Here is a 22,947-nt window from a genome sequence, read left to right on the forward strand (position 1 = left end):
TCAACATTTCCTGCAGAACATACAGCAGCTGATAAGTGTGGGAAGATTTGAGATTTTTTAAATAGAAGTAAATTACAAATCTATATAACTTTCTGATATCAGTTGATCTGAAAGAATTTTTTTTTTCACTGGATAACCCCTTCAAACAGTGCAGGGACAGGCCTCCAGTTGGTAACAGATAATTGACAATCTAGCCATAAAGTTTCAGAAGTAATGGAGGAATAATGTACAAGAAAATATGGGCCAGAATTCTTATTTCATGGGGAATACACAGGAATACATCAGGAAAAGCCATAGGTCCTGCATAAAAGACGGCCTAAGGCTAGGCTCACATATTGCAGCCCAGGGCCTAGTGTGCGTTTACGAACATAGCCTAAAGCTATGCGTATACATTGCAGCTGTGCAACAAAAAAAGGCCAGAAAAAAAAAGAAAACTTGCTACATTGTTACATCTTCAGGAGATTATCATTATGTGTAATTGTTATAGATTGCTTTGTGTGTCTTATATATGTATTTCTTCCAGGTTGTATACAGAATTTTGTTAGTATTTGCATTGGGATCATAGTAGTGGGACTAACGTAGTGCAGCAGGGAAGCCTATGAAAGTCTCTATTGTCTGTAGTCAGTGGACGCCATAATGTTTATTCTACCGCACCCCTCTAACATTGTCTCCCATAAAGGCCTTTAGTTTTCTTAAAGGGAACCGTCATTACTTTCATGCTGCCTGAACATACAAGTCTTTAGGGCGTTCCCGGTGGCTTCTCCCTGCTCTGATGGCCTCTCTTTATACCCAAGCAGGCAGAAATCTATCAACCAAGGCTGATGGGGAGGGGAGAAATTTCTGAGGACTACCGTAAAGACTAGAGATGCGCGGACCGTTGGATTTTTGGTCCGACAGCATCTGCGCTCTATCGTGATGCCTGCGATCCCGGGTGCATAGCTGCGATCCTGGGAATATGCGGCCAGGATATTCCAGGGAATTCCAGATCGATTCCCTAGAATATCCTGGCCGCATATTCCCAGGATCGCAACTATGCACCCGGGATCACAGGCATCAAAAGTCCGAAAGGTTCGCTCATCTCTAGTAATGACCTGCGGTTCTGGCAGTATGACAGGTTCCTTTTAAAGGGGTACCCCAGCAAAAAAGTTTTTTTTCATCAACTGGTGTGAGAAAGTTATAGATATATGTAATTTACTTCTATTTAAAAATCTCAAGTCATCCGGTATTTATCAGCTGCTGTATGTACTGCAGGAAGTGGTGTATTCTTTCCAGTCTGACACAGTGCTCTCTGCTGCCACCTCTGTGAAGGACAGGAACTGTCCAGATCAGTAGCAAATCCCCATAGAAAACCTTTCCTGCTCTGTAAAGTTCTTGTCAAGGATAGAGGTGGCAGCATAGAGCACCGTGTCAGACTGGAAAGAATATACCACTTCCTGTAGGACATACAGCAGCTGATGAGTACTGGAAGACTTGATCATGATGATTTTGTTACACAATGCGGCTGATGCTGTCCATATACTGTATACCTAATATATCAGTGTTATTCCTTTTTGCCTGTGCTGTATATGATGCATATATTATTCTCCGCAGGTCCTCCCCTATAAAGAATGACTGCAGGCTCCATATGTGTCCCACAGATTATACCCCTCCGGGTTCCTGTTCCTGGCAGAGGGAAGTATGAAGTAGACACAAGTACTCCAATAGAGATAAAATCAGGTACTCCCCCCCCCCTGTTTTTCCTCTTATTATTCAGGGTGTATGTTATAGTGATGGAGGTTATCAGTGCGACAGGTGAGTGGCCTGAAGCTTGTAGTCTTCTTTTTCCTTCCCCATGATAACACTTCCTGCCAGGGCTCTGGCTTTGTTCACCATTCTGTATCAATGTCCTCACACATACATACTATATATACATTGGTTAGTATACAAACATTGATTTAAATATTAATTTGGCTCCACACAAAATATTACTACAGACCATTTAAAGTGTAGCTGTCACCTATCATGACATATTGTGACATATCATAGTCACAGCACCCGGACCCCACCGATCACTTGAGAGAAGGGGCAGAAGCTCTCGGCTGAGGACTGCATCCCTTTGTTTCTCTGCTCAGCTAGTAGTATATGGAGTAGCAATAACTTTCATAGACTTTCATGAAATCTGTCCACCACTCACTCCACTGACCCAAACTTCTGATATGTCATTAAGCTTGCCCTTATTTACTGTTTAAAAGGATACTCTGACCTAAATCTTTTTCTCTTAAATCAACTGCTTTCAGAAAGTTATATAGATTTGTCATTTAAAAATCTTTAGTCTTCCAATACTTATCAGCTGCTGTATGTCCTGCAGGAAGTGGAGTTTACTTTGCAGTCTGACACAGTGCTCTCTGCTGACATCTCTGTCTGAGGGTGGGTTTATACTGAGGAATTCTTGCGGATAATGTCCGCGGAATTCCGCTGTCTGTCCGCGTGCACGGCTGTGCGCCTTTCCGCCGGTTCCATAGAAACCATTCTATGGGCCGGCGTATTCCGCTATCCACTGAAAGAAGTGACATGTCACTTCTTTCGGCGGATAGCAGAATACGCCGGCCCATAGAATGGTGTCTATGGAGCCAGCGGAAAGGCGCGGAAAGACAGCGAAATTCCGCTGACATTATCCGCGAGAATTCCTTTACTATGAACCCACCCTCAGACAGGAACTGTCCAGAACAGGAGAGGTTTTCTATGGGGATTAACCACTGATCTGGACAGTTCCTGTCACAAACAGATATGTCAGCAGAGAGCACTATGTTTAACTGAAAAGAAAACGGCACTTTCTGCAGGACATACAGTAGCTGATAAGTATGGGAAGACTTGAGGTTTTTAAATAGAAGTAAATTCCAAATCTACAGTATATAACTTTCTGATTTGAAAGAAAAATATTTTCACCGAAAAAGGCACCCTAGACATAATGCACCTTCTAATAATGATCCCTTTTCTCTCCGATTGCTTATGTTTTTAGATACGCCAGATGTTTCCATATTTTATACACTTGATGGGAGCAAGCCGGACCTCTTAAAGAAAGCCAATCACCCAGAAAACACCACATTGAAATATCGAGGGCCATTTAGATTGCCTGATGGTAAAATAACCCTCAAGGCTGTGGCTGTCAGTAGGTAAGTGACTACATGAAGACATTGTCGTATAGGACAGTGTAATAACTTGTTTTATACAGCACTGGTCAGGGGAGACATTGTATTTTATGTGGCTTGGGATCGAACAAGGTCAGGAAAGAACACGGTATAATGGTAAAGGTTGCTAGTATGCTTTTATTCTTCTAGTGAGCCTAAAGGGATTGTCACACCATTAAGATTTAAAGGATAGAGGATAAGTGTGCAAAAGTCTAACCCCTGGCTGGGAGCAGCGGTCATGCTGCATTGTCTCTGGGAGCAGCGGTCATGCTGTATTGTCTCTGGGAGCAGCGGTCATGCTGCATTGTCTCTGGGAGCAGCGGTCATGCTGCATTGTCTCTGGGAGCAGCGGTCATGCTGCATTGTCTCTGGGAGCAGCGGTCATGCTGCATTGTCTCTGGGAGCAGCGGTCATGCTGCATTGTCTCTGGGAGCAGCGGTCATGCTGCATTGTCTCTGGGAGCAGCGGTCATGCTGCATTGTATCTGGGAGCAGCGGTCATGCTGCATTGTCTCTGGGAGCAGCGGTCATGCTGCATTGTCTCTGGGAGCAGCGGTCATGCTGCATTGTCTCTGGGAGCAGCGGTCATGCTGCATTGTCTCTGGGAGCAACGGTCATGCTGTATTGTCTCTGGGAGCAGTAGTCATGCTGCATTGTCTCTGGGAGCAGCGGTCATGCTGCATTGTCTCTGGGAGCAGCGGTCATGCTGCATTGTCTCTGGGAGCAGCGGTCATGCTGCATTGTCTCTGGGAGCAGCGGTCATGCTGCATTGTCTCTGGGAGCAGCGGTCATGCTGTATTGTCTCTGGGAGCAGCGGTCATGCTGAATTGTCTCTGGGAGCAGCGGTCATGCTGTATTGTCTCTGGGAGCAGCGGTCATGCTGCATTGTCTCTGGGAGCAGCGGTCATGCTGCATTGTCTCTGGGAGCAGCGGTCATGCTGCATTGTCTCTGGGAGCTGCGGTCATGCTGTATTGTCTCTGGGAGCAGCGGTCATGCTGCATTGTCTCTGGGAGCAGCGGTCATGCTGCATTGTCTCTGGGAGCAGCGGTCATGCTGCATTGTCTCTGGGAGCAGCGGTCATGCTGCATTGTCTCTGGGAGCTGCGGTCATGCTGCATTGTCTCTGGGAGCAGCGGTCATGCTGCATTGTCTCTGGGAGCTGCGGTCATGCTGTATTGTCTCTGGGAGCAGCGGTCATGCTGCATTGTCTCTGGGAGCAGCGGTCATGCTGTATTGTCTCTGGGAGCAGCGGTCATGCTGTATTGTCTCTGGGAGCAGCGGTCATGCTGCATTGTCTCTGGGAGCAGCGGTCATGCTGCATTGTCTCTGGGAGCAGCGGTCATGCTGCATTGTCTCTGGGAGCAGCGGTCATGCTGTATTGTCTCTGGGAGCAGCGGTCATGCTGCATTGTCTCTGGGAGCAGCGGTCATGCTGTATTGTCTCTGGGAGCAGCAGTCATGCTGTATTGTCTCTGGGAGCAGCGGTCATGCTGTATTGTCTCTGGGAGCAGCAGTCATGCTGTATTGTCTCTGGGAGCAGCGGTCATGCTGTATTGTCTCTGGGAGCAGCGGTCATGCTGCATTGTCTCTGGGAGCAGCAGTCATGCTGTATTGTCTCTGGGAGCAGCGGTCATGCTGCATTGTCTCTGGGAGCAGCGGTCATGCTGTATTGTCTATGGGAGCAGCAGTCATGCTGTATTGTCTCTGGGAGCTGCCAGCAATAGATTAGCTTAGCAGTCATACAGACAATGAATGAAGTGGCAGTGTGTTCTTAAGAATGAAGGGAGATAAATCCCCCATGATCATACACTTATCCCCTGTTCTGTGGATAGGAAAAAAGTCTTAAAGTGTACCTGTCGTTTGGGAAAACATTTGACATGTCATAGAGACGTGTCAAACGTTTAGATCGATGACAGTGACACTTAAATGGTTTGACAGCCCCTTAAAGATACTGTGGGCGGTTTGACAAGTAGCTCTCCTAATATTTATTGTTCTACCATTTAGAGATGGACGAGAAAGTGGGATCGTAACTAAAGTTTTCATTGTGGAATACGTCCCTCCAGAGATAGACTCATCCGATGAAGACAATGATGAAAACTTCCTAAAGGAGCTTGCAAAACAGGTAAGATGCCCCAACAGATGTAAAGCTGCAGGAACAGGTAGGAACATATGTTACAGATTTTCTACAGCAGAAGTGAACCAAAGGCAGAGATGGATCCAACTTTAGGCTTTGTGCACACTACGTATAGAGACCGGCCATTCCATGACCCTGCCAGGTCACGGAATGGCCGGTCTCTGCACGGATCATCTTTCGGCCGCAGGGTTCTGATGTGGGCTCATCAGCGCGCTCCCGCATCAGAAATCCCCCCTGCACACAGTGAAGCAAGCGGCCGCAGCCACTCGCTTCACTTTGTTCACTGACAGGGTTTCCTACGGCCGAAATTCATTGAATTGCGGCCGCAGAAATCTGACATGTCAGTTATTTTTTGCGTCCCCGTGCAGGATCCCGGCCAGAGCGCATACGATGTGTATACGCTCCGGCCGGGATCCCAAAGAACAATAGGCATTATTCATCCTTACAAAGTATGGCCGTTGTTGCTGATGGCAACATCGGCCGTACTTTTACGTAGTGTGAACATAGCCTAAAGGGGAAATATAACATGTTCCTTTTACAGCAAACATCAAAGACAATCATATAACCACTCAGCACCACACATCATCCTGTCTCCACAACATATTTGAGCATTATGAAATGCAGCATGTTCTGTCCTGCTCCCCCCTAACATCATCTGCCAGGGAAAAGTTGGGAGGTCACTATACACAGACTCCTCGAAAGGTTGGGCTGTCCTTTGACTAGAGTGTATGGTCATCTTTATGATGTAGAGTGGTGATGGGGTACATTTGACCCTCCAGCTGTTGCAAAACTACAATTCCCATCATGCCTGGACAGCCAAAGCTGGAAGCCAAAGGTTCCCCATCCCTGGTGTAGAATAAAATGCAAAGTCAGAAGAGGCAAATAGACATTAGATACAGCAGACAAGGATAGTATTTAATGTTTTCCCTAATGTGTTTGCACATTAGGGAAAATCTGCACCCACGAACTTGGATGCTTACCCTCACTATGCAGGACCCCAGAAACTTGGCAAGTGCCACGCAGGCAATACATAATTGGAGCAATTTATGATTATATATATACAGTGGAGCCTTGGATTACGAGCATAATTCGTTCCAGGACTGTGCTTGTAATCCAAATCTACTCTTACACCAAAGCAAATTTTCCCATAAGAAATCATAGAAATGCAGACAATTGGTTCCACACCCCAAAAATAATGATTTATTATTCTGAACAACATGTAAAACAGATGAAACAAACATTCAGAAACAGCAGAATATGTGATATTATAAGTGACTGTACAGTAATGGAGAGGATGGGAAACACAAGGGCTGACAGAGACTGCAGGGAGCAGGAAGGAACCAGCAGGACAGATGTGGGCACATACATGCAGCGCTCTCTGTGCGGGGAGAGAGGGGTTACAGCTATGGAGAGATTACCTCCACAGTCCTGTCCCCTGATGCAAGCCTCTGCTATGATCTGGAAGGTGAGGGAGACTTCCTGGGTCAGAGTACAGTGCTGTAGACCCCGCTATGCAGACCATGTCCCTCCCCCACTCCCCCTCCCACCCAGTACAGGGAGCTCTTAAACCAAAGCAATGCTCTTAAACCAAGTCACAATTTTGAAAAAATGTGAGCTCTTAAACCAAAACGCTCTTAAACCAAGGTACAACTGTGTGTGTGTGTGTGTGTATATATATATATATATATATATATATAATACAATACTAACTGGAAAATGCAAGAAATACTAATATTAATATCTTTATATTAGGACAAAATTATTTCTCCTGCGCCACAGAAGAAGAAAGACGTCACATTACAGAGAACATCAGCTTGGAATGAGACTACCCAAAATCTCGGCGGTATGATTGACAACAAAAAAACTGCAATATGTAAAATTTGCATATCTTATACGCAGCCTATTTTGTTTTTTTCTCCAAACACATTTTATTAAGAAAAGTCATACAAAATTGGTGCAATAACAAGTAGGAACACGCAGGTCCCAACTGAGTCATACAATCAGAATAATCAAGTAAGGTGACCTCATTTTATATTTTTGTGCTAGAATAAAGTCCTATTACAAGGATTGTAAGTTTGTGGGAACTACCTGGTTATCATGGTATAATAGTATGGAACAGGGTGGGAAGGCAAGGTGGCGTCTTGCGACTCTGTACCCACAATCTGTCCCCCCCAAACCGCTTGTACCTTCGGATAGCTGCTTTTATTCTAAAACCTGTCCTGGGGTCCGTTCGGCAGGGGATGCAGTCATTGTCCTAAAAACAACTTTTAATCCGGAAGCGCTGTGTCTAATGGCCGGGGCTTACATTTGTCTATGCATTAGGCTGGCACCACCTCTACGTTCTTCCTCCCCACCCTCCTCATCATTAGGAATGATCCAGGAACATTTACTGCTGTTTGAGCTTTGCACAGGTGTATTAACGATCCAGCCCATGTTCATTATACACACAGGTGGGGAATAGGAAGCAATCTGCCTGGAGCATTCCTAATGATGAGGAGGGTGAGGAGGAAGGACAGAGAGGGTGTGCCAGCCTAATGCATACACAAACGTAAACCCCGGCCGTTAGACACAGTGCTGCAGGATTAAAAGTTGTTTTTATGACAATAACTGCATCACCTGCCGAACGGACCCCAGGACAGATCTTGGATTAAAAGCAGCTATCCGAAGGTACAAGTGGTTTGGGGGCGTCAGATTGTGCGTACAGAGTCACTTTAACTTTTTGGATATAGCAAACATATTTTTTCCATCACCATCCAGTCAGTCTTCATTCCATTTTTTCCAGATGGTGAAATAGATGGTAGACCCAGCAACAAATCCTTTACTGGTCCAAGATTTATGAACAGTCGTCTAGGGAAACCCAGCCAATTAGAAGAGCCATTGTCTGCGCTTCAGACCCAGAGATCTCAGGTAAAGTGAATAGATATCTGGTCACAGGTGGTCAGTCCCTCTAGAACAGGGGTGTACAATCTTGTCTTGTCTGAGGGTCTCACTTCACTTCTAAGGGCCACAATAAATTTAAAGGTATGTTTACATGGAGCAGATACACTGCTGACATCCCACAGCATTTCATGGTATTTCTGCCATGTTTGAAACCATCTGAGACCTTTAATACACAGTGATAGCAAATGCCATAAATCTCTTAAAAATGGAGGTTGCACTTCTGTGACTCCCACCTATCAGGAGAATGAGGGTTCCCTACTCCCCTGTTTAACATTCCAGGGTGGTGGGTACAAGTGGTGCACTATATTATACCTAGTGCAGGGCGTCAGGGGGCACTGTATAACACATGGATTTTAACAGCACTGACAAGAGAACACCAGTTTGGTCTGTAATAGGCATGACAAAGTAACACTGTTTTCTGGATTAGTCTTTGAATTAGAACTGATAGGGCCGCACAGTACCTCATCACAGAGCCACACAAACTGTGCCCCATAACAGTATCAGCAACACAGTGCCCCCATATCAGAGCCATCCACACAGCGCCCACAGTGCCCACATACCACACAGCTAGCCATGCAGTGCCCACATAACACAGCTAGTAACACAGTGCTACCATAATAGACCCAGCCACACAGTGCCTCATAACAGACCCAGCTACACAGGGCCCCATAACAGATCCAGCCACACAGTGCCTCATAACAGACCCAGCTACACAGGGCCCCATAACAGATCCAGCCACACATTGCCTCATAACAGACCCAGCTACACAGGGCCCCATAACAGATCCAGCCACACAGTGCCCCAATAGCAATTCTGGCCACACAGCGCCCCATAACAGACCCAGCCATACAGTGCCCCAATATCAGTGCCAGCCACACAGCACCCTATAATAGACCCAGCCACACAGCGCCTCTATAGCAATGCCAGTCACACAGTGCCCCCATAACAGGGCCCACAGCCCAGTCCCCCATAATAGACCAAGCCACACAGTGCCCCAATAGCAGTGCCAGCTACACAGTGCCCCATAACAGAGCCAACCACTTAATACCCAGTATGCAGGTAATGTATAATATTACTATTTATACGTCATCATTTAATTTCTATTTTAGCTTAATGGAACAGCAGAACCTATTGTTCGGAAGAGTTTGACAAGTACACAGAGTATGAGAATCCAAAGGGAGACAGATTTCCTGAAGTAAGTCTTGTCTTTGGACTAACAAATGTCCATAGAGGTGAAGTACAAAAAAGTGTTTTCCATAGTTTATAAGGAGACTAAGGTTACAAACCCACTTGCCGGATCTGCAGCGAGTCTCCTTGCTGCGTTTTTGCAGGGAGACTCGCTGCAGATCCCGGCCCTATACTTTCAATAGCAGAGAAACTCGCAGCAGGGATGTACATCCCTGCTGCGATTTTGTCTGCAGCCCGTCCCATTAACCCCCCGGCCGCCGGACATTATACATTACCCGGTCCCCGTTCCTGCTTGCTTCGGGGCTCCCGGTGTCTTCATGGCCCGCCCCTCCAATCAGTGCGCTGCGGCGGGGCAGCGCACTGATTGGCCAGGCGGAACTGGCCAATCAGCAATTGAAGCAAGCAGAAGCCGGGATCAGGTAATGTATATCGCCCCCGGCCGCACGATCGCCCCCAGCCCTGCAGCCCCCGACCGCATGATCGCCCCCAGCCCCCGGCCGCACGATCGCCCCCAGCCCCGCAGCCCCCGGCCGCACGATCGCCCCCAGCCCCCGGCCGCACGATCGGCCCCAGCCCCGCAGCCCCCGGCTGCACGATCGCCCCCAGCCCCGCAGCCCCCGGCCGCACGATCGCCCCGCAGCCCCCGGCCGCACGATCGCCTGCAGCCCTGCAGCCCCCGACCGCACGATCGCGATCGTGCAGCCGGGGGCTGCGGGCGATGATGCGGCCGGGGGCTGCGGGGCTGGGGGCTGCGGGCGATCATGCGGCCGGGGGCTGCGGGGCTGCAGGCGATCGTGCGGCCGGGGGCGATCGTGCGGCCGGGGGCTGCGGGGCTGGGGGCGATCGTGCGGCCGGGGGCTGCGGGGCTGGGGGCGATTGTGCGGCCGGGGGCTGCGGGGCTGGGAGCGATCGTGCGGCCGGGGGCTGCGGGGCTGGGGGCGATCATGCGGCCGGGGGCTGCGGGGCTGGGGGCGATCGTGCGGCCGGGGGCTGCGGGGCTGCGGGCGATCGTGCGGCCGGGGGCTGCGGGGCTGCAGGCGATCGTGCGGCCGGGGGCTGCAGGCGATCGTGCGGCCGGGGGCTGGGGGCGATCGTGCGTCCGGGGCTGCGGGGCTGGGGGCGATCGTGCGGCCGGGGGCTGCGGGGCTGGGGGCGATCGTGCGGCCGGGGGCTGTGGGGCTGGGGGCGATCGTGCGGCCGGGGGCTGCGGGGCTGCAGGCGATCGTGCGGCCGGGGGCGATCGTGCGGCCGGGGGCTGCGAGGCTGGGGGCGATCGTGTGGCCGGGGGCTGCGGGGCTGGGGGCGATCGTGCGGCCGGGGGCTGCGGGGCTGCAGGCGATCGTGCGGCTGGGGGCGATCGTGCGGCCGGGGGCTGCGGGGCTGGGGGCGATCGTGCGGCCGGGGGCTGCGGGGCTGGGGGCGATCGTGCGGCCGGGGGCTGGGGGCGATCGGGGCTGCAGGGGGGCGGGCAGGATATACATTACCTGATCCCGGCTCCTGCTTGCTTCAGCGGCTCCCGGCACGTTCCGCCCGGCCAATCAGTGCGCTGCCCCGCCGCAGCGCACTGATTGGCCGGGTGGGCCGTGAAGACACCGGGAGCCCCGAAGCAAGCAGGAACGGGGACCGGGTAATGTATAATGTCCGGCGGCCGGGGGGTTAATGGGGCGGGCTGCAGACAAAATCGCAGCAGGGATGTACATCCCTGCTGCGAGTTTCTCTGCTATTGAAAGTATAGGGCCGGGATCTGCAGCGAGTCTCCCTGCAAAAATGCAGCAAGGAGACTCGCTGCAGATCCGGCAAGTGGGTTTGTAACCTAAATAGGAGCCTGATTAATGTATACATCAGAACTGTTGTAGGTGACACCATTTGTGAGCTCTGTTTGCTCTGGTACTGAGGGTTTCCAGTACTTAAAGAAACCTCCAACCCACCCTCCTCAAACCCCAAACTAAAGTCATCTGTAAGTAGGATATAGGATGCTGATTCCAAATCTGTAATTTGTAGCTTTCTACTCCTTTGTATTTCGCTGTTGTAAGCCTACGTACTGGGCATGTAGCTGCATAAAGAGGACTACTTAGCTACAGAGTATAATGGAGAGGACTACTTAGACCCCTTCATTTGTGGCTTATAGCAAAGGAAAGTACATACGGTAGAAAGATAAAAATAGCAGATATTGAATCAACACCGTATACTCTACTGATGTATAATCTATTTAGGTTTAGTGCGTGTTTTGGAGGTAACAAAGTCCCTTTAACAATTTCAGATGTTCTGACAGTCCTTTCTTCTGAGCCCTCTATTTCTGTGCCCATGCCAACACAGTGACAGAAACTTAGTGAATACCCCAGTGACATGGTCTGCCCCTATGAAGCATTTGGAAGCATTTTTATAATTTTCCCAGTAGGTGTCACTAAAACACCATGTTACCAATTCCATTCTGTGGTTAGTTGTGTTTCCCATAAATTATAAGTGGAGCATCCCCTAATGTTTAGCTTGCTGACAGTATGCAGTCTATGCTGAGCGTCCATTTCTGGTGGGAGCGGTATGTCAGCGAATGTACTTAAAACGTTGACAGTGGCAGATAGCTAGCGGCCTGGAAACAGGCAGCTTTGGTGGGTCGGAACAGGTAGGTACGCAACACAGATATGTCCCCCACAGCTCTGGCAGCAGTCCATATTTATAGTTTATCCTGGACAACCCCTTTTACTTAATTCAAGTGTGTAAAATACACTACTAAAAAATAAACAAAACCTAGTGGGCACCACCTCAATGTACACAAGGAGTCCGACACAGAAAAGTGTAACATTACAAAACGAAGAAAAGCCGTTTCGCGCTGCACCCCACTTCTCCAGACTCTGGAGAAGCACGATGCAGCGCGAAAGAGCTGTCACCTGATTACCATCATGAATCACTGGTGTCTTTCCTGCTAACATGCTGTCAGGAATAGCAGGTGAAGACAAGACACTTGACAGTGGGCCCTGAATCTTACCCCACCCACTGTCACCTGCCTACTTGCCTCGGTCGACCCTAGGCGGTCGCGGACAACCACGAAGACAATCCCTATGCTGTATACGTGCAAAACATAAAACGCAGACAGACAGACAAACACAATGCGGGGAGTAAACTAGCCGAGTCAGAAACCAAACGAGCAACGCAGTACAAAATCGGAACCGAACGGAGAGTCAGGGGTCAGGCAAAAGGTCAAAATCCAGGCAAGACAATAGAGGAAGGATAGGGCAGAATACAAGGGACTGGGGAGCTGGGATCAGAAACAACTAATAGCCAGCGATTAGAGGCTGGTACTGACAACACTTTATACTGGACCAGGAGTCCGGACCAAAGGCTGATTGGTCCGGCCTCCTGAATCCAGACACATAGCAGCTGGTGCACTGCAGGCTGAGTGGCAGAGAGATCCGTCACTCAGCCTGAGTCCAACAGCACTCAGCTGCTCGGCCGGGCGGCGCTCACTGATGCGAGACCCGCGGCTCCCCTGGTTACTAGGGACGCCGTCGGGTCTCCGTGACGTCACCCGGCCCTGCCGAGGAGAACGGCGCTGCGCTCCAGCCGGCCTAGACGACGCTGGAGCGCGGTCAGGTAAGTTACTGACATTACCCCCCCCTTCAGGAGGGGCCTCCGGACCTCTACCTAAGGGACCAGGCTTAGATGGATTATGCAGATGAAATTGTCTAACTAGACGTGACGCATGCATATCCCTACTAGCTACCCAAGTGCGCTCCTCTGGCCCAAATCCCTTCCAATGAACTAAATACTGCAAAGAATTCTGAACCCGACGAGAATCCAGAATTCTCTCTACCTCATATTCTAGTTCACCCTGAATAACCAACGGAGCGGGAGGAGCAGACGGTAACACAGGATTAACATATTTTTTCAACAGAGACTTATGAAAAACATCGTGAATTCTTAGACTCCTAGGCAACAGCAACTTAAATGATACTGGATTTATGATCTCTACTATAGGATAAGGACCAATGTATTTTGGAGACAATTTACCAGATGGTGTCTTTAATTTCAAATTTCTAGTAGAGAGCCACACCTTGTCACCTACCCTGTACTCAGGGCCAGATATGCGTCTTTTATTAGATTGTTTTTTACAATTTTCTTGGGCTTTAACCAGGTTCTGCAGAGCCTGGGCCCAAACTGTGCACAGTTTTCTGTAAATTCTTTCGGCGGATGGATTAGTGGATTCGGACGCATGTACAGAAGAACAACGAGGATTAAACCCAAAATTACAAAAGAACGGCGACATTTTAAGAGACTGACTTTCATGATTGTTTAGGGCAAATTCAGCCAATGGTAAGTATTCTCTCCATTTCTCCTGTGAACCTGCAACAAAACATCTTAAGAATTGCTCCAGTGACTGATTCACCCTCTCCGTTTGTCCATTGGATTGTGGATGAAAGGCTGAAGAAAATGACAAAGATATACCTAGGCGACCACAAAACTCTCTCCAGAATCTAGATATAAACTGTACTCCCCTGTCAGAAACAATATTCTCTGGTACCCCATGCAAACGTAAGATATGACTGATAAAAAGAGAGGCTAAGGTACGAGCATTGGGAAGCTTGCTGAGAGGAATTAAATGACACATCTTCGAGAACCTGTCAACAACCACCCAAATCACCGTTTTACCCTTAGAGGGTGGTAAATCAGTTATGAAATCCATGGAGATGTGGGTCCAAGGTCTAGCAGGCAGAGGCAGGGGTTGAAGAAGTCCCTCCGGTAACCTGCGAGGAACCTTGGACCTGGCGCAAATCTCACAAGCCTCTACAAACAGCTTAGTATCTGTAGCCCAGGATGGCCACCAATAATGGCGAGACAGTAGATATTTGGTGCCAGCAATACCTGGATGACCTGCCAGTACTGAACAATGTGTTTCTTCCAACACTTTTAACCGAAGATTTGGGGGAACAAATAGTTTGTTTTCCGGGGTGTTTCTAGGCGCCATAGACTGAGACTGAACCACCTGAGCAGCCAGATCGGGCTGCAGTATAGCCACCACCACCCCAGGGGATAAGATAGTTTCGGATTCCTTTACGGGACCTTCGTTAATATTGAAACTACGAGACAAAGCATCAGCTTTTATATTTTTGGAACCCGGCCTGAAGGTGATTTCAAAATTAAACCGTGTAAAAAATAAAGCCCATCTGGCTTGCCGTGGAGTAAGGCGCTTGGCTTTATCTAAATAAACGAGGTTTTTATGATCGGTTAAAACCTTAATTTTGTGTTTAGCCCCCTCTAAGAAATGTCTCCACTCATCAAATGCCCACTTAATGGCAAGGAGTTCTCTATTGCCTATATCGTAGTTGCATTCGGTTTTGGAGAATTTTCTAGAGAAGTAGGCTATGGGTTTGAGATTAGTGAGTGTTTCTGGACCTTGTGACAGGACAGCCCCTACACCCACCTCTGATGCATCTACCTCGACAATAAAAGGCAGTTCAAAGTCAGGTTGAATCAACACCGGGGCTGTAGAAAAACATGTTTTGAGTTTGTCGAAGGCCAGCATGGCTTCAGGAGTCCAGTTCTCCATATCAGCTCCCCTTCTGGTAAGATCAGTTAAGGGTTTAGCAATCACTGAGAACCCTTTAATAAATTTTCTGTAGTAATTGGCGAAACCCAGGAATCTCTGAAGAGCTTTCAGATTCCTGGGGCGTTCCCACTTTTCAATGGCTGCCACTTTAAGGGGATCCATACCAAAAGAACTAGGGGTGATCTTATATCCCAGAAAAGAGACCTCCTGAACACCAAACTGGCACTTCGACAACTTGGCAAATAACTGATTTTGCCTTAGAAGTTCCATAACCCTGCGGACATGGTTGACATGTGAGGACCAATCTGGGGAGAAAATCAAAATATCGTCTAAGTACACCACTACAAAACGACCCAGGTACTCACGAAACACATCATTGACAAAGCGTTGGAAAACTGCGGGTGCATTACACAACCCGAAGGGCATGACCAGGTATTCAAAGTGTCCCTCGGGGGTATTGAATGCAGTCTTCCACTCGTCACCCTCCTTTATACGAATCAAATTATAGGCCCCCCGGAGGTCGATCTTAGAAAACCACCGGGCTCCTACAATCTGATCAAACAAATTAGGAATCAAAGGAAGCGGGTGTTGATTTTTAATGGTGATTTTATTTAACTCCCGGTAATCAATACAGGGGCGTAATCCACCATCTTTTTTACCTACGAAGAAAAATCCGGCCCCAAGAGGAGAACAGGAGGGACGGATATGGCCCTTATGCAAGCTTTCCTTAACATAATCCCGCATAGCTTCCCTCTCTGGTCTAGACAAATTAAAGATTCGCCCTTTTGGGTATTTAGATTCAGGAACTAAATCAATAGCACAATCGTATGGACGATGAGGGGGTAACTCGTCCACCGATTTTTCATCAAAAACATCAAGAAAATCAGACAGAAACTCGGGGATCTCCCCTTCTAATGCAGAACAACCTGTTAAATTTAAAGAAAGACAGTGAGCAGCACACTCTGGCCCCCATTGAACGAGTTCTCTGCTTGCCCAATCAAAAACAGGATTATGCTGGGTCAACCAGGGCAAACCTAAAATAACATTAGAAGACAAATTGTCCATAACCAAAAAATCAAGACACTCCGAATGGATCGACCCCACTTTCACTTCCAGAGGAGGAGTGATATATTTCACTCTACCTTGAGCCAATGGGGTAAATTCCGCCCCAGTAATACTCAGCGGGCACTTAAGCTGAAGTGGGCATACCCCCAGACTGGACCAAAACCCGGAATTAATAAAATTAGCTGATGCCCCTGAATCAACATGGGCAAACCCCGAAATACATTTCTCACCCAAACATAGTGAGATAGGGACCATTAGCTTATTCTTATCGAGTGGTACCTGTGCGCCTGAGTGACCCCCTCGATAGTCACTCAGGCGCTGGAGTTTTCCGGCGATGATCCAGGCTTGGAGGTACACTCCCGAACACGGTGTCCAGCTTTGCCACAGTACAGACAGAGGTTATGTTGAATGCGATGGGCTCGTCTAGTTTTCGCATCGGTAGCACCGATCTGCATGGGTTCCTCCGGTGGTGGTAACAGGGAAGGAGGAGGTTTAGAAGGAGACAGAAAAGAGGTAGGGGTTTTACAGAGTTCAACGGTACCTTTCTCCCTACGTCTGTCCCGCATACGACGATCCACCCTGATGGCTAACGTCATGGTCTCCTCTAACGTTTCAGGGGGTGGATAAGCTACCAACAGGTCCTTTAGCTGCTCAGATAGGCCCACCCGAAACTGATAGCGCAGAGCAGAGTCGTTCCAACCGGATGGGATACACCACTGGCGGAACTCTGCGCAGTATTCCTCAACTGGCCTTTTTCCTTGCTTTAAGGACGTCAATTGTCGCTCGGCTACCGCAGTCCTGTCAGGGTCGTCATACAATAATCCTAAAGCTGAAAAGAAATAATCAACAGAGGTTAACTCTATGGCATTGGGAGGGAGAGAAAATGCCCACTCCTGTGGTGGACCCTGCAGCAGCGACATGATAATCCCCACTCTTTGAGACTCGTCCCCTGAGGATAGGGCAGAATACAAGGGACTGGGGAGCTGGGATCAGAAACAACTAATAGCCAGCGATTAGAGGCTGGTACTGACAACACTTTATACTGGACCAGGAGTCCGGACCAAAGGCTGATTGGTCCGGCCTCCTGAATCCAGACACATAGCAGCTGGTGCACTGCAGGCTGAGTGGCAGAGAGATCCGTCACTCAGCCTGAGTCCAACAGCACTCAGCTGCTCGGCCGGGCGGCGCTCACTGATGCGAGACCCGCGGCTCCCCTGGTTACTAGGGACGCCGTCGGGTCTCCGTGACGTCACCCGGCCCTGCCGAGGAGAACGGCGCTGCGCTCCAGCCGGCCTAGACGACGCTGGAGCGCGGTCAGGTAAGTTACTGACACATGCTTGTCGACATGGATGGTTGAAATAAATCAAGCATAGAATTTTGCACGAATCGGGTGGCAAGTGCAGCTTCTTTCTCATTATATAAAATGTTACTGTGTTTGTAGGATTACCTGACTACTAATGATCTATAAATCTACCTTTAAATTAAAGTGCTTTTATTGCTCTTTATTCTTTCCTAGGTGTGCTCACTGCTTAGCACCTCGGCCATCAGACCCCTTTGCACGTTTCTGCCAAGAATGTGGATCTCCTGTTCCTCCTGTACCTGGACGTCGTCTCCCTCCCCCTGAAGGAGGACAGGTAGCCATTTAATTTATTATCTGCAGCTAGTTTTGTACTTACTCTACATGTTAGGCCTCATGGACACATGGAGTGGTGTAATATGGTGTTGTCCTCCATTGAGAATACCTGTGACATATAGACTCAATGGCCTTTGCTTTAAGGTTGATGGGGACTCTATTTGGCGCCAAGCATTCACCTCTTCATATTACACATTGTTTGTTTCAATGCAAATCCTTCATTAAAATAAGTTTAAAAAAAAAAACTTTTTTACAGGCAGATTTTAATTACAGGTTACAGGTAGTGTCACTGTCGTTACAACTTTCAAAGTCTAAATTTACAGTAGATGTGTATATATGATATAAAGCTGGTTTGCAGTTTACATTCATTATTTTTTTTTAGTTATCATGGAAAACATGGCACTTCCTGTGTTTAAACTCTTTTTTTTTTTTCAAAGAGTCTAAACACAGGAAGTCCTGTGTTTCTTAGGTAATCTGCACTCACCGAGAACACTGGTCTTAAATTAGGCCCCGCCTCTTTTTTCCTGGCCGGATTTACTAAAAGGTGCATGCCTCATAGCAAACCCGTCCGGGCTTGCTTCCAGCAGGTGTATATTTGTATATCATGATTGATGCCTGTGAGCACGTGCAAATCATGATAAAATAGTTGCGGGAGAAGGCCCCGCCTTGCAGCACCCCCCCCCCCCCCCCCGCCTGCCCCCCCGCGGGGGATACAGCAGGGGTACGCCAGGGAGAAGAGGCAAATCTGTGCCTTCTCCCTGGAGTACGCCAGGGGCTCGATCTTTGTGGTGAACTAATAGTGAAGATTACAAACCAGCAAAAAGGTATGACAAGATTATTTTAAAAATTGAGATCAAGAGAGAACAGACTGAAAAAGTGGGAAAGGGACCTAGGTAAAATATCAGATAACCAATGGAATAGGATATTAAAGAATGTAAATTCTGTAACTTTGAACCAAAACCATCAAATGTGCAGTTTAACATTATGCACAGATTACATTATACCCCTAGCTTCCTGAGGAAATTTGGAAAGAGGATACAGCAAAATGTGCGAGAGGTGTTATGGGCATGTTTAGCACTACAGGAAAACTGGAGGGGGGGGTCTTTGAAGAAATTAATAAAAAATTAGAGATTAAGCTACCGAAACCGAACCGAAAACCCTTTTGAGGTTGAGTATATGGAATGATAATAGGGCTGGACAAAAAGAGAGAGGGGATAGTAAGGTAACTATACATTTTTATTTATGGAAAGAGGAAATGCCATTGGCACAAAGAATATTGTAAAAGTTGGAATTATGATGTCACTTTATTTGGATATGTGATTTAAATTGTTTCTGTGGATGTAATTTTTTTTGGGTGGAAATAAAACGGAAAAAAAAAACCAAAAAAAAAACCGGACATTCTGTTTCCCTGCAGATGGGGCTGTGTGTGGAGTGTAGAACAATGGTCCCTATGAACACTCCTTCCTGTATTGTGTGTGAAGCACCGCTGCATGTCCAGATGCAGCCTCAAGCTAGTATCCACCTTAAGGTAAGTTAATTTATAGTCATTTACACTCATTTACATTCCTTAAAGGGTTTTTTTCAGGTTTTAAAAAAATTGAGCCAAGTACAGCACTTGGCTGTTTTTGTCAGATCCATAGAGAATCGATCTCATACTTGTGCTTTATCCTGTAAATAGGGGACAAGTACATTTAAATTGTAAGACCCCATTAAGAGGCCTCAGTGCTTGTGCACTTGAATCAGACAATGCTGCGGGATCTTGCACAGCCGCTACTATGAGTAGTGCATTTCCAAGCATAAGTGGAAGGAAACCTAGAAATCGTCCTGTGATATGTGAAGGTCATGCCATCAGAAGGCCAGGCCATCTTTTAATTACCACCAATGAAAATTCTTGACCTGAATATTTTATTTTCTTTAAGGACAAAACAATCTGTCGTTTCTGTGGAACAGGAAATCCCATCAATCTAAAGTATTGTGTGACCTGCGAGGCAAACCTGCCAGAAACTCAGAAGGTACATCCTGTTCTTACATTTTGTATGTATGGGATACCAACAGTAAGTTTGGTAAGGTGGCAGTCATTGAGGCTGTTATCAAAAAGAAGGTAGGATGGAAGTGAGGAAGAAAGTGTAGTGCGGGACATAGATTACATAACCATGGAGAGATGACAGCTGCTGCTAATACTAATAGGATGTTCACTTCACCTATGATGACCACTGTATGTGCATTAGCAGACAATATTCAGTGGGGATTCTGCACCACCGCTACCAAACCAGATGGGCAAAATGCAGAGCTGTTCCAAGTGCGGCCGTGTCAACCTGGCAGATGCTCGATTCTGTGACTGGTGTGGGGCAAAGGTAATTCTTTATTTTAGTACCAACCTGTGTGTAACATATTGCTGTAACTCTTGTCACTTTAAACTGTCTATATCATTTGCAAACCTTTTGACATTTCACAGAGATGTGTCAAAGGTTTTGATAGGTCAAGGTCTGGTCATTCAGAAATAGTTGAGGGAAGTGCTTGGCTGAGTTCTCCATTCCCTGGCTTGCTGCCTTTTCAGTCTCTATGCAAGAGGTGGGCTTTTGTAAGGCTAAAGGAGGCTGTCTTCTGCAGTGAGACAGGGAGAGCAGTGAGAGAAGCACCAAGCCACGCACTTCTTTTGGCTCTTTCTGTTGTTGCAGGTCTGAATAACCAGGCTTTGATCCATCTAGACCATTGACACATCTCCATGACGTCAACGTTTTTGTAAATGACAGTTAAGGCATCGCCATTTAGTAATATACTGTATATATGTTGCCTGTTTTGCAGCCAGGTCCTTCGGTGAGTTACCTGACCTGTTCCAAGTGCAGTGCTAGCAACCAACCATATGCCCATTTCTGTTCATCATGTGGGGTTTACCTGGAGCCTCCAGCAAGATTCTCCACCAACCAGAACACTATGGTACGACCTTCAGACCGCTTAACATTATCTGGGGTAAGCTGGCTGTTGTGTTTACTTATTATCATTGTCGTGAATTTGAAATAAAAGTATTGTTAGCATGTGCTTTAAAGGGAGCTTTCAGGGGTCTGTAGTCCTTATAAGTCAAAGGAGAACTCCGGGCATAATGTAAAAAATTACAGAGGGCAGGGGTGGTGGTAACAGAATAAAGAAGTGATACTTACCCGTCCCCTAATCCCTGCAGTGCAGCAGGCCGGACGATCTAAGGATTGTCAGGGCCGTCCCTGCAGCTGCTCACTGTGGCCCCTCCTGCTGATCACTGCTCGCTATCTGTGTGTGTAATAGCACAGGCAGCAAGGGGAAAGCAATCATTGACCTGACAGGTCCCCTTCTTTATTGTGCTGTTTAATGCAGTCTTTAGTCTTACCATTGTCCTTTATTTTAGGATTTAGATGGACGAGCTTCTTGGCAGCCTTTATCAGTCTCATTGCCAAATCCTAGGCTAGATATAGACAAAACGGACAAAGGAACCCAGACTGTTGGATTGTTTTACCCGTCTAGCAAACTGATGGAGAAAAAAGAGCTTGAATTATTGACTGATAAGGAAAAGAAAGAAAAGATGAGCGATCGAAAGCCCGTGATGTCAGCCATAAGCCCTGGCCGAGGTGAAACATTTATGTTCTTTTGAATGGTTTTACGTTAATTAAAAGTCATTTCAGAGAGCTTTTAAAACAAACAAAAAAAATACTAAAACACATTGTTGGCGTTATTTGGACCATTCTTGGATAAATCCAAATATTTGACGGTATAGTAGCATTCACATTGTACCATTAATATGTAGTTAGTAGATTCATTTAAGCCATGTCAAAATCTTTTCGTCTACTACTTTACATGTCCTCATTGATCAGTCAGGGTAGTATATCAATCATGTAACAAATCAGTTCGAAACAGTGGCCTTGCCTTAAGGCCCTATTCCACAGAACGATTATCGGCCGTTACGACCGATAATCGTCCCGTGGAATAGGAGGCAATGATCAGCCGACATTGTTCATATCGGCTGTAGTAGAAGCAGCAGCAGCAGACTGTCGCTATATCCTATGGGCTGCCCGGATGATCAGCAATCACACGGGCAGCCCCACGCCCCCCCCCCCCCCCCACAGCTCCCGCCCGGCCCTCCCCGGACTCACCCGCTGCTGCCGCGTGGAATAGTGGCGTCAGCGAGCAGGGAACGAGGAGCAAACGAGCGCTAATAGCGCTCGTTTGCTTCTCTAAGTCGGCCCATTTAATAGTGCCTTTAGGGTATGTGCACGATACGGAATCTTGACGGAACACCCGTCGCGAATTCCGCAGCTCGCACCTGCTCATGGACTCCGCTGCTCCCTTAGACTCCATTCTGTGGTTTGACAGATTCCGCCGTCTGCCCTAAAAATGAACCGTTCATTCTTTGGGCAGACGGCGGAATCTTTCAAACCATAGAATGAAGAATATGGGAGCAGGGGAGATGCGTGCGACCGCCTAAATCCACGAGCGCGTGCGAGCTGCGGAATCCGCGACGGGTGTTCTGTTAGGATTCTGTAGTGTGCACATTCCCTTCAAAGAGACCTGCTACCCTGGCTGCCGGGGTGAAGGCTGCCCGACCCCCCGCTGGAGAACCTTATACTTACCCCTTCCACAAAGTCCCGATCCTGGACCCTGTCCCGCCTCCGTGGAATCCCCGTCGGAAACTGTGCGCATGGTCACCAGAGATGAGTCCGACGCCCATAGAGAATGACTGCTCCAGTCATTCTCTCTGGGCGTCGGACTCGTTTCTGGTGAGCGCACGCACGGCTTCCGACAGGGATATCTCGGCGGCGGGATGGGGTCCAGGACTTTGTGGAAGGGGTAAGTATAAGGTTCTCCAGCGGGGGGTCGGGCGGCCTTCACCCCGGCAGACGGGATGACAGGTCTCCTTTAAGGTGTTATCCTTTACAGACCATAATTCAGTCTTACTTCTATCATTGTGTAAAATGTATAGAACTTTATTTAGGAAATATAGGAGACATATTTATAACACGTACCTCTTTTCAGGGTATTGGAGGCAGCAGTTGGATCACATCTTTGCTCACCTGCGCTGCTACACACAGAATGATTCTGAATTTAAGGCTTTGATCGGAAAGCCTCGGATGGGAAGAGTAAGTAACTTATGACAGTGCATATCACTAAGGTATTTATTAACCCTAGAACCTTTTTCTATCACTTTACATGAGATCATTGTTGTTAACTATATTAGTAAGTGTCATTTAATCCACTAAATAGCCCCCAAGCTGTAGAACAGGGCTGAAAAAAAAACAGCTTCAATGGAGTCAT

At 47.8% G+C, this 22,947-nt stretch overlaps 1 protein-coding gene across 4 annotated transcripts in view; it reads left to right on the forward strand.

Moving 5' to 3' along the window:
- Positions 1–22,947, forward strand: part of DZANK1 (double zinc ribbon and ankyrin repeat domains 1) — a 38,910-nt gene that overhangs the window by 867 nt on the left and 15,096 nt on the right. For 3 of the 4 annotated variants that reach the window (XM_069954220.1, XM_069954223.1, XM_069954221.1), the window contains exons 2-14: positions 1,591–1,716; positions 2,999–3,152; positions 5,170–5,287; positions 7,052–7,142; positions 8,082–8,206; positions 9,349–9,434; positions 17,551–17,668; positions 19,082–19,195; positions 19,587–19,679; positions 19,896–20,021; positions 20,473–20,637; positions 21,047–21,266; positions 22,669–22,772. In XM_069954220.1, the coding sequence (XP_069810321.1) occupies positions 1,608–1,716; positions 2,999–3,152; positions 5,170–5,287; positions 7,052–7,142; positions 8,082–8,206; positions 9,349–9,434; positions 17,551–17,668; positions 19,082–19,195; positions 19,587–19,679; positions 19,896–20,021; positions 20,473–20,637; positions 21,047–21,266; positions 22,669–22,772 (1,623 nt within the window). In that variant the 5' untranslated portion in view covers positions 1,591–1,607. The remainder of the gene's footprint in view (positions 1–1,590; positions 1,717–2,998; positions 3,153–5,169; positions 5,288–7,051; positions 7,143–8,081; positions 8,207–9,348; positions 9,435–17,550; positions 17,669–19,081; positions 19,196–19,586; positions 19,680–19,895; positions 20,022–20,472; positions 20,638–21,046; positions 21,267–22,668; positions 22,773–22,947) is intronic. The other variant, XM_069954222.1, reaches the window with a different exon arrangement.

The sequence above is a fragment of the Dendropsophus ebraccatus genome, chromosome 15 (assembly GCF_027789765.1).
Source record: "Dendropsophus ebraccatus isolate aDenEbr1 chromosome 15, aDenEbr1.pat, whole genome shotgun sequence".
Taxonomy (NCBI): domain Eukaryota; kingdom Metazoa; phylum Chordata; class Amphibia; order Anura; family Hylidae; genus Dendropsophus; species Dendropsophus ebraccatus.